Source organism: Filicampus tigris, chromosome 2 (assembly GCF_054856515.1).
Source record: "Filicampus tigris isolate MCC_2025a chromosome 2, RoL_Ftig_1.0, whole genome shotgun sequence".
Lineage (NCBI taxonomy): Eukaryota > Metazoa > Chordata > Actinopteri > Syngnathiformes > Syngnathidae > Filicampus > Filicampus tigris.
Window position 1 is genome coordinate 32675397 of NC_141218.1, and position 12307 is coordinate 32687703.

Here is a 12307-nt window from a genome sequence, read left to right on the forward strand (position 1 = left end):
TATGAATAACGACGGAGGGACGAGGCCGGAAGGGTACACAGATCGCAGGCGAAGAGAGCTGGGCATTTTACTAAAAATTGAGCGTTCGTCATTCGCCTTATTTTAAAAAGTAGTACCTGTCTATAGGCCGCTCCGCCTCAATTTTTAAACGGGCGTCCGTCGGCGAGTCCTACGAAACTTTCACTCACCCCCCACCCTTTGGATGATATTTCAACACTAATAGTGACTCACTGCGCTTTGGAAAGCTGACCGCTTGCTTTGACAGCCTGGTCCCTCACTCAAATCTGTCCCTCAAGCAACAAACACTCACTATTTCCATCCCCGCGGCCATGACTAATAAAGAAAGGGTTTTTGTCTATGCTTAATCCATTCATTATCGATACCGCTTATCCTCACAAGGGTCGCAGGGCGTGCTGGAGCCTATCCCAGCTGTCTTCTGGCACTCTGAATTGGTTGCCAGCCAATTGCAGGGCACATAGAGACAAACATCCGCACTCACAATCACACCTAGGGGCAATTTAGAGAGTCCAATTGACTTACCATGCATGTTTTTGGAATGTGGGAGGAAACCGAAGTACCCGGAAAAAAACCGTGCAGGCACGGGGAGAACATGCAAACTCCACACAAGGAGGCCGGGGACGGGATCGAACCCACGACCTCTGAGCTGTGAGGCGGACGTGCTAACCAGTCGACCGACATGCCGCCCCTATGCTTAATCCGTCTATTTTAAAATGTTTTCCGTCGTTCGTCAACCGTCAGCAAAACGGTCGTCCGTCAGTGAGGGATAAATGACCAGTCCGTCAGATAGACAGAATGCCCAGTTCTGTGTATATGGGGTTGCCCTCCGAAGTTTTCTTACCATATTATATTATAAAAAAATATAGAGGAAATAATGTGGGGGTTCAATCTATGTCTACAAAGTCTCCAAACAACTTAAAAGAAACAATATTACAAAGGCAATTACTGGGAATTTTTAAAAGATTTGTTCTATATACTGTATCAGTATTTAATCACATTATGTTTTTGTATTTCTGGTACTGGTACCCTGCTGATGAATTATTAGTTTGTGTTCAATAAATCCCCCCAGGAAAAGGCTAAATGTGTATCGTGGTTTATTGAAACAAACTGAGACACGTGTTAATTATATTAGTTGTTAAAGTACTTTCAAAAGAAAAACACTGCCAAATTCGCGAGATGTAACAAACAACCAAGTAATGCATTCATTTCACTTGGACCTAGGTTCCGTAGTATTGACAGTTGACATGGAAACAAAACAAATGTGCCTTTGTTGTTCCTCGTCATATTGCTTGCAAGGCTCCCTTCTCCACAAAGTCAACGAGGGGCGGGGGCAGCCTGCTCAGTTTTCAGCCCTCTCCGGATGTTACAATGATGATCTCGCGCTCCTATTGGCCCCCGTACGTCGACACGTCACAATCATGATTAGAATTGATGATCGGATGGTGTGATTTCATTGTCTAGCAACGGGGACTGTGGGAAAGAAATCTGCTTGAATTTAGGAGCTTCGTCTGAATTGGACAAAGCAAGTATGGACGCAATTTCACTTTCCGCTTCAGTTGTTTCCCGCCAGGTTTTTGTTGCTATTTGCTCGAAGGCAGGGTCAGCGAAATGGCAGCAACGGGGCTCGGGAAATCTCGTGTTGAAAGGAAAAGTTTAGCTGCAGCTGTGCTTTTAGGACAGCTTTGCTAATGCTAGCTCGCGCCTGCTGGTACAGACATGGCCGCTCGGGCCTGCAAGCTCCGTTCACAGCTAGTGTGCCGATGTGCCGCTTACCGGCATTGTTTTCTATATGCTTGCCCGTGGCAAACTGTGGAGGTGCACGCTTCCTGAGTTGGAGGTTTATTTCTCAATCCTTGTGCAAGAGGCGTTGCTAACGATCGCTGTTACTGTTACCCATGGGGACTGTGGCCATGCGCAGTGAGCCTGCCAAAATAAAGCCGCTGCATGCTTATTGGCCGTACAACAGTCCATGTGATTTTTGTGTGTGTTCGTTTTCATCCTCCGGAGATGGTTTTACGAAGTTGGTCACTACTTTTTTCTTATTGTTATGTCGTATTTTGTCTGCTGAATGATTTTGCTTGAGTAACCGATGGATGGTTACTTACTTACTTAGTTAGTTACTTATTTACTTACTTATTTTGGGGGGTGCGGGTTCTATATTTAGCGTTAAAACTAAACTTTTAAGTTTTCTGCTTTGGTTACGTTGTTTAACAGTGGGTCAGTTGCACTGAGACAGGATGTGGAGAAGCGAGATGGTGACAACATAAAGTCATGGATGTTTTGCTGTGATCGGCATGGCAGCTCCATTCCCTTCCAGTAGCAGTATGGATTCATGGCCACAGAGGCGTGGCCTCCAGACTGTGAGTATTTCCATGCCTTTAGGAAAACATTTACTGCTTTCATGCATAAAATAAAATAAAAATCACTTGGGCCTATAGGTGTATGACAAGCCAATGCTTAAATTGTTAAATTAGCATTTCATTAGGCTCCTGTGGTTTTGAGCTGCTGTTTTGTATGATGCCTTGGCCTTGCTAACATGCTGTATTGAATCTGGGATTGCTGATTAGTGCTAATAATACATACATATCTTATGACCAAAAGCTGTGTCTTCTTAAATTTCCACGTCAGAATGGCAGCTATAAAAGTTGCTTGTTGGCTGCAAAAGTCATGGAGTACACAAAACAGAGAAAGGGAATGACTAGTAAATGGTCTACTACAGGTAGTTACTTTGTGACATCACTAGTAAATGGTCTACTACAGGCAGTTACTTTGTGACATCACTGTTTATGATTGCTTCCTAGATGAACCTGCGGTCAGTATTCACAGTGGAACAGCAGATGATCCTGGAGCGTTACTATGACAATGGGATGACCAATCAGAGCAAGGCTTGTTTCCAGCTAATACTGCAATGTGCTCAGGAGGCCAAACTAGACTTCAGTGTTGTCCGGGTAAGGATAATGAAATGGCAACTAGTTTTCTTCAAGTGCTTTCAAATCAGTTAATCTCCACAATGTTCTGTTTTTAGTATTATTGATTGAATTGTACTTCTCAATATAGACGTGGGTTGGTAACAAAAGACGGAAACTTGCCTCAAAGGGAGACCAGAATGGAGGCTTGACTCATCCCTTACCTAGTCATGGACTTACTGGGGGACTATTGTCCAATCACACCCTAGCTCAAGGAGCTCTGTCCAATCATGGACTGTCTACAGCAGCATTGCTCCCAGCTGAACTCGCTGCCGTACGGAATATCCAAAATCGTGCACACCTTCTCCCCACATCAACTGCCTCTGCTTCTTCTCCCTCTGCTCTCAACAACAACAATAATAATGATGTCATACACACCAGTATCTACTCCCAGAACTCCAACACTCGCCCCCGGCCAAAACCCACAGGTCCCCTACTGTCTGAATCTGAGCTCTCAGCACTCCCGCCCTGCTCCTTAATCAGCAAGACTGTGCAGAGCAGAACTAACTGTAGCTCCTCGTCTCTTCACTCCAAGCTCGTGTCACTCTCTCAGAATTTGCCTTCCCTCACGTCAGCCTCTGCATCTCTGGTCTACACTGCTGGAAGGGACATGAAAACAAGTTTGTCTCTCAGGGATGTAGGATTGACTGCAGGGATAGGAGTCGTACCGCCTAGTTGGACTCGACCATTTGGTACTACACAAACACAGACATGGTCCTCTTGCCATCAGTCCCAGGCTCAGCTTCAGCCCAGATCCGAGACCAATCCGCAACCACCACCCTCTGCTCCACAGAAGACCCGTCTCTCCCTCCCACTCCAAAACTCGAGTCCTACCTCAGAACAGACACCCAGCATCCAGCAGGTTTTCACCTTTGCAGAAAGAGTTGAGGGCAGTAGAAATACGTCTGGACTAGGTTGTACTTTAAAAGGCCAGAACTTGCAGAGGCCAGTTTCACACACTTTGGATACCAGTCATAACTTTTCCATTGCCATGGAAACCGCAGATGAAGAAGATGAGTGGCAAAGGGAAGAAGAACTGGCAAATATGGCTGCTCAGAATAACATCCATCAGGAGCAGACACTGTCTTTGGAAAAAGGGAGCCACTCATTAACCACGGCCCACTCCCCAAATCTGCTGCTTGGTAGCAACTCAAATCCTCAGGGCTGCTACTCCTTCTCACAAACCTCACATTCTGGGGATGACAGCTCACAGGTAAGAGAAGTTTATTTTATGAAGTCGTCCAGCAGAGTGAATTGAAAGCCCGAATCTAATTGAGTTTTTCTTTGTTTACAGACTTCAGTCAGTGCTGCCACTTGGGTTATCAGCAACTCCAGGAAAAGAACAGTGAGTTCCATTGTGCCAAATCCAGTGCAAAGAGTGCAACATACACTTAATTAGGTGGACCTGCATACTGTACAGTGATCCGTCGCTACTTCACGCTCTGACTTTCGCACCCTCAGTGCGTCGCAGATTTTTCAGAAGCATTCATAACAAATTAAAAATGAAATAACACATGGTTGACTAAAAGCGTAACAGAGGCATAAATCCCCCCAATATAAAACTTTGAAATAAATATTATGTAAAATAATAATAATAAGTCTCATTCTACTTCACGCTGGGTTCTGGTCCCCATTAACCGCAATAAATGAGGGATCACTGTACCATGATTCTTCAAATAGTGGCCATGGATAACATACCATTATTGTTAGGGGTGTTCCAGTCAGGGTTTTGTGCTGCAGATTCCAATAACTAAGATCCATGACTGAGATCAGCCGATATAGATTCCGATACCGATAACACGGATTAGTTGTACATTTTTTACATTTTAGGGCTGCTTGATAGTATTACTTTTTACAGTTGAATCCTCTTTTTTTTGGGGGGGGGTGGGGGGGGGGGGTTGATGAGTCAGATTCAAAACACACATTCTATCCAAATGTCCATCCCTCTATTATACTAAAACATGACATGATTTACAATTTGGCATTGCAGAAAATGGACAAATGTACTGTATATTATGATATAGTTACTGGTTTGGGCGGTAACATGCAGCGTTAGGAAAAGGGGGAGTAGACGCCACACTGCACACAGGCTGGTCTCTAGTTGGCTGCAAGTACGAGCTGCGGATGATTTTTATGTTTGGCAATGAAAGACATTGATCGACATGCTGATCACGTACTTTTCTATGGGAATTGGTCGATCACGATCAGTGGCCAATCGATCGGAGGACCACTAGTTATTATTGTGTGATAATATTTCAAAATTGGGTTGTACAAATTTGGTCCAAACCAACAGTGCTTAACACATTTATAAAATTATTGTAATATAGATCAATGATTCCCAACTAGGCCATCGTGGCACACAGTGTTCCTTGAGAGATCATCACGGGTTTGGTGAGAAATTCACATCCAATTTCACTTATTGTCTGAAAATTATTATTTATTAATTACAAATATTGTCTTCGATCACCTAGCTATGTCAGTGACGTGTAGTGACAGGCAAAGAAAATACATGATCCTCTTGTGAGTAAATTGAGATGAGATCATCATTATTTCTGTACTCATCCTTTGGAGAATTTATTGTTTGGGGTGCCTTGAGATTTTTCATGTTATGCTTGCTTCAATTTTGATGTCTCAGAGAAGCCCAGTGAGTTGACTCTAATTGGGGATAAAAATGAATTGAGTTTGAAATTCCCCATTCTTCTTCATAATTGGAAAATGTTAAGCACTGTACACATAGAGGCTCCCAAATAGTCCCCCAGCCCTTCTGCAATTGAGTAACAACTAGCCACTATTTGTGGAATTATAGTAACGTAAGAGCTGTTTAATGACATACATGTTCCTTGACAATACCGGGACAAGTGTTGTGTGTTTGTTTATATAGCACATTTCCTAAAATATTAGACTCAAACAAACATTGTAGATTTGTGTTGTCATAGCAAAGTGAAGTGATATCTTCTGGTTTTGCCTCCTTCGCCATCGCAGTCCCCACAGAGATCCTATTGAAAACATGAGCACTCTCTCTCACACACATATAGTCAGTCAATGCAGTCCTCTCTAGAAACCCCCATGAACAAACACACAACACTTGTCCCGGTTAGTGACAATTACACCGACAGATGAAAAGTCACTTCCGTCAGTGCTTCGTCCTTTATTTTTTTTGTTTCTAATTATTTGCAGTGTTGTCCTCAAATTTATCCTTGCTGAGATATGATTCTTGTTTTGTATGTTCAAAGTTTCTCACATCCTTTCCCCGCTAATTCATCAAATTAGAAAATAATTATTTTTGGTCTGCTTCAAAAATGAGTAACTTAACATGTTTTTGACTCAACTTCCTTGATGCAAGCATGGTGGTTCCATGATAGATTTCCTGTGATGTAATAATGTTTTCTGGGATCTTGTCTGTTCTAAAAATACAGTCTGTTGCTCAGCATCTTTGTGCTGATTTTGTGTTCAGTTGCAGGATCGCACCCAATTCAGTGATGGGGATATCATTCAACTGAAACGCTACTGGGACAGAGGCATGACCAGCCTGGGCTCAGTGTGCAGGGAAAAGATCACCGCTGCAGCAAACCAGCTCAATGTAGATTCTGAAATAGTTAAGGTAAAAACTCCTCTGTGTAAAACTAAATGTATGGTGTCTTTTTTTTTCCTGGTGATGAATACATTGAGGAGGTAAGAGTTTTTAACATTGTTGTGCTTTGAAGAACAATTGAGGATATGTTTCAAAAATTGCACAGTTGTTTCATGCATCATCTGTTGCATAGATTAAGGCCCAATCCCATTACTTCCTCTTTACCCTTTAGCTTTGTCTCCCCTCTCCCCCTTTACCTTCTTCTTGAAGACAAAGGGGGGAAAAAAAACTCATCTCAGAAATGGGAACTCACTCGATCCCTACGTCATAACTTCGAGCCGCGTGCTGGTAGTGTCCTAAGCAGACACGACATGTGTGCATTAATTTCCACCATTCCATTGTCCAATTTTGCATGTGTTGCTAAAACCACGCATGTCACTACTATTAAAACGCAATAAATATGACCTACATTTATGTTCCCCGCGTCTGCTTGTTCGGTCATGTCCTCGTTTCCATTTGTTGCTGAGGGGGCGTGTGTAGAATCTAGGGAAGTTGGGGTCTGTCTTCGTGCTGCAGGGCCATACACCTCTTGTCTATGACCCTACCCCGAATGATTACGGAGAATTGGGACATGTCTCGGTTTTTGTGAACGCGCATTTCTAGGGGGAAGGGACAAGACAAGACGTAAGGGTGTAAGCCTTTTATTAAGTGAGCAGGCCCAGGTCACAGCTTACGTGTTCCACACTCAATATTTGTTGTACAGTATATCTAAAATGTCAACAATAAAAGATCATAGTTTGGCTCGTATCTGGTTATCCAATCAATGTATTTAACCTACCGGAAAACGGTATCAGTCCAAAATCTGACCACATTAGCAAAGTCTTAAAGCATGACTGTTACTTGAGACTGTTACTTTTTGACATCAATGTTATACTCAAGAACACTGGACTTGAACGCCACCTACATCAATGTGATACTCAAGAACACTGAACTTGAACGCCACCTACAGGACACAGGTGTTCAACTCTGTCTGAAGTGGTCTTCAAGTGTGCAGTAGTTTAAAATTGTAATGCTGTGGATAACATAAATTTGTGGAATATATAATACAACGTATACATTTGACATTTTAAGAGAAATTTTAGATGTTAAATTGAATCCATCCTGTGCTTTTATTCTATTGAAAATGGACCTTCTCACCTTTTTGTGCAGATCTTTATTACTCACCACTGTGTCTTTACTCTGTCCCTGGCTGGCAGACATGGATCAGCAACAGACGAAGGAAGTACCGTCTCATGGGTATTGAAATACCCCCGCCTAAAGGTGGACCTGCTCTATTCACAAACACGAGCTCCCCCAGAGGTGACTCTCCGGTGGCATTTAGCCCTGAAGAAGATCGTCTCAGAACACCCGAACTCGGAGATGACTTGAATGATGGGGTATCTCTCTGCCTCTCTGAAGGTGGGGCCTCTGATGCAACATTCACATCATCGGTTACCTCCCGTTGAACTGTGGAACTCAGTGTTAATGCAGAGCTCTCATCTCCAGAAAGCACCATTGACTCACACCACAGAGATGAAAATGGAACAAATGTGACTGGTGCAGCACCGCTGGCTAATAATGTGGTATTCAAACATGTCTCCTTCTGTATTTCAATGTGCTACGTTTAGACTCTTTACAAATACTGTAGTTCTTCCATGGTATAGCTTTGGTCTTCATATACATAATGAGTCAGTTTCACTTTTTGGACTGTTTTCTAAATTGACAATCTTTTGTAAGCATGCTGATGACTGTGAAGTTGAATTATTCCAATATTTTCATTTTTGAATAACCATATTCCTTTTCATTTGGCCAAGGTACAGGTTAAGACAGGATATGTTGGTCTTTTAGACCAACCAAAGTTGAACAGATTTTCGAAATTATTAGGCCTGTTAGGTAATAGATACCGGCAGATACACACATGGACAAAATTGTTGAAAGATAAACCCACAGTGGTTTACAGAAAATAACTTGAATCTGACAAAAGTAACTAAAAATGAAAAAAATGTAATGAAAATCAAACACTGTTATCGAATTTTGGTTCAACAGAATTATTTAAAAAAACAAACTTGTGAAACAGGCCTGGACAAAAATGATGGTACCTCGAGAAAAGATTGAAAATACTGGTAATTTGACCGTGACACGTTCAACCACAGTGTGTCCTTAAATTAGCATCATAGGTGTCTTTTTATTACTTTTGTCCGATTCATGTTGTTTCTGTGACCACTGAGGGTTTTTCATTAACAGAATGGTACCAACAGTTGTGTCCACGTGTTTATAATTTAGGTAGAGCGAAGTGTTTTTATGTTAGTTTTTTGTTTTTATTTTTATTATACTAATCTTCTTTTGTACTTTAGTATTCTTCTTTAGCATTTTTGTTGATGATCAAGAATTATTTACCATAATTATTATTCACTTCTGCTAAAGTTAAAGACATATTTTTCATAATAATATTGGTGATAGTAGTGCGTAGTAGTATTATAATAGCAGAATGTGTTGATGTCATGACGAACATTTTTCTATTTATAGAAAGTTGAAGTCATTGATGGGGAAGAAGAGGAAGATGACGACGAGGGTGAAATAGTGCCCTTAGATCTAGAGCAGATGCAAAGCCTACTTGAATTCAAGGTGAGGCCACACACACACACACACACACTTGTCATTCTAGCCAAAGAAAATGTCTCTGGACAATCCTTGTGTTGCTGACTGACATAACTTCAACTGAAATTAGTTTTGTTTTGTTTTTGTTTGAAACCTTTCAGCATGAGGAAGTGCAGTTCTTAGAGAATGAGCTAGAAAACCAAAAACAAAAATACCTGGACCTTGCAAGCTTCACAAAGAGGCTGCTTAGCGCTGTGAGAAATAAAGATGTGGAGAAACAGCAGGTACATTCAACAGTATGTTTAATTTGAATACCAACCTGAACTTGTCAAGTGTTTTCTTTATCGTTTTATCATTGTATGTTCAGCAACTCATTGCCAGTCTACCTCAGCCTTCGGACCAGATGTGGGAAACAACCAATGACAGAGGAACTCTGCCTGATGTTGTGTCCGAAGAAAAGTCCTCCAACTACCACATTGGTGTTGAGCATACGCAGGAGCTATCAAACAAAGGCTCCCCATTGATGAACGTCAAAGACAGTTACATTAAAGTTACTGAGCCCTCTGCATCAGAGGAGCAAATGCAAGGAGTACAAGCAAATGACTAACTATTTCATATATACAAAACGTCTGCACAAACAAATGTTTCCAGATGCTACACAGAATCTTATTTTAAACAGGAGTTAGTAGCTGTTCATCATTACAAAAACATGCTGTGTGCCCAGTGCCTGTGGATTGAAGCTTGGCTTATTCAATTCATTTTTATTGCACATAATTTGCCTTGCCTGTCACGTCTGGAGAAAAGAATAAAGAATTTCCAGCAGACTTGTGACTTTTTTATTCATCAATAACTGTACAGTAGAGCAGGGGTGTCTAAGTCAAATGGACGGCGGGCCAACTAAAAAAATTATCTTAAAAGCCGAGGGCCGACTGATCGATGAAGTCGCGCTTTATGATTTTACTGGTATTTTTGTGATATATTTCTTTCCCTCTGTGTTTATCAACCCCTGGCTTTTGTGTTTGTATTGTGGCGCTCACGAGTCAGAGAGAAGTATAGAGTATTTTTCATTTAAGTAAGCAGCAGAACGACTTACAACTAACACACAATGACAGGTGCAGGGAAGTCACCACTCGACACATGCACAGTCACGGTGCAACAGCAATAACAAAGCCATCACGGGGTAACGAACGGAGCTGTACTCTTGGAAACAATGGGACAGTCAAAACAGCACTTGCGGTAACAGACACACTCGCTCAATTAAGCTGTCATTTACAAGATGCTGATCTGCATAGCATTACGCGGTTCTGCAAAGCATGACGGGAGGCTGACGCGCTCCCGGCGTCGCTACAGTATGTTCTGAGTTACTAAATAAAAAATCAAATAAAGTACATTACTGCTACTTTTGCGAAGCAGCTCGTACGTCACTTCTGCTTACAACCCGAGAAGACTACTCTTAAGTGTCTTGTGAAACAACAACAGCGGAAAGTTTGCGTTTCTCTTGCCGAACTGGCAATTGACTCGGACAGCAACATTGTATGTACTGTATATACCGTAGTGTGAAGTATTTCTTAATAAAACGTGTTTTACTCCGAATAAATTCTCACCACAATCCAATTCCAAAAGCCACGAAACAGTGACGTGACGTTCAGTCGGCACGTAGACGACTGAAAGACGATCCTCGCAAAAGTAGCGGTAATGTTCGTTTTTATTTTTTATTTAGTAACTCGGAACATACAAACACAACAGCCAGGAGGGTGACAAACATTGAGGCAAAGAAATATATTACAGAAATATATAAAGCGTGACGTCCAGCAGGTGCGAAGGACCCGATCCATTCTGGACACCCGATCACATCTGCTACCCACACCGGCTTTCTGCGATCTGCGGGCTGATTCTAATAATGAATCAACATCATCCCAGGGTCCGTCGAAAACCTTATCGCGGGCCGTTTGTGGCGCACGGGCCTTAACTTTGACAGTTGTGAAGTAGAGTATACAGTCCAGGCCAAAACTGTGGACACGCTTCTCATTCAATGCATTTCTTTATTTTCATGACTAGTATTGACATTGTAGATTCTCACTGAATGCATCAAAACTATGAACGAACACATGGAGTTATGTACTTAACCAAAAAAGTGAAATAACTGGAAATGTGTTTTATATTGTAGTTGCTTCAAAATAGCCATCCTAGCTCTTATTACTGCTTTACACGTTCTTGCCATTCTCTCTATTCATTCAACTTCAATAGTCACCTGAAATGGTTTTCCAACAGTCTGGAAGGAGTTCCCAGAGGTGTTCAGCACTTGTTGCATCTTTGCTTTAATTCTGCGGTCGACCTCACCCCAAACCACCGTCATTGGGTTCAAAAATGTTTTCAGTTGTTTAACCTTTTTTTTTTTTTTTTTTTTTGAATAGGCCTTCACAACGCCACATGTGTTCGTTCATAATTTTGATGCCTTCAGTGAGAATCTACAATGTAAACAGTATGGCGCCATACAGTCATGAAGATAAAGAAACGCCATGAATGAGGTGTGTCCAAACCTCTGGCCTGTACTGTATATCGTATATTATTCATACCAGGGGCGATACCTGGGAGGGGAGAGAAGGGGGTAGTCGGGGGGGGGCGGGGCAGTGCCCACCCACGGACATGCTCTGTCCACCCAAAGAAAACTGGATGTAGTTCTGTAGATATGGTTGTGTTCTAAGTTTTAACCTTTGTTTGTGTTGTTACATCCTCTTTCACCTTAAAAAACAAAATAAACAAAAATAAAACATTGTAACCTGGATGTCCATACTGTACAGTTATGGATGTCTTCTAAGTCAAATAAAATAAATTAAACTTTTATTTGTTTAGCCCAAATCACAACAACAGTTATCTCAATTAAGGACAAAACAAAACACGTTTTAAAGGTGCAGTGGCCCTACGCTGGAATTCGACCTACTTGAGCATTGTAGCACTTTTTTGCCACCCCCCCAGGAAAAACTAATGCCCACCCACACCTGGCATACTGGTAACACCACTGATACATACATCATTATATGCTATGTATGCAGTAAGTAGCGCAAAAACAGCATTTCAACATTGACTTCTCAGTTGTAAAAAATCACCAGTCAAA

At 41.8% G+C, this 12307-nt stretch overlaps 1 protein-coding gene across 4 annotated transcripts; it reads left to right on the forward strand.

Annotated features, from left to right (window-relative positions):
- Positions 1-1363: 1363 nt before the first annotated feature.
- On the forward strand, positions 1364-10016 carry hdx (highly divergent homeobox). Of its 4 annotated transcripts, none has more exons than XM_086024573.1 (11): positions 1364-1540; positions 2233-2378; positions 2820-2966; positions 3076-4197; positions 4279-4329; positions 6439-6585; positions 7812-8013; positions 8101-8177; positions 9121-9219; positions 9354-9476; positions 9560-10016. In XM_086024573.1, the coding sequence occupies exons 2-11, from the start codon at positions 2313-2315 to the stop codon at positions 9797-9799; spliced, it is 2274 nt and encodes a 757-aa protein (XP_085880699.1). In that variant the 5' UTR covers positions 1364-1540; positions 2233-2312; the 3' UTR covers positions 9800-10016. The 4 variants fall into 4 exon arrangements, with proteins under 4 accessions (XP_085880699.1, XP_085880696.1, XP_085880697.1 ...); XM_086024570.1 differs by having other exon boundaries at positions 1365-1544; XM_086024571.1 differs by lacking the exon at positions 1364-1540 and adding an exon at positions 1618-2130.
- Positions 10017-12307: the final 2291 nt, after the last annotated feature.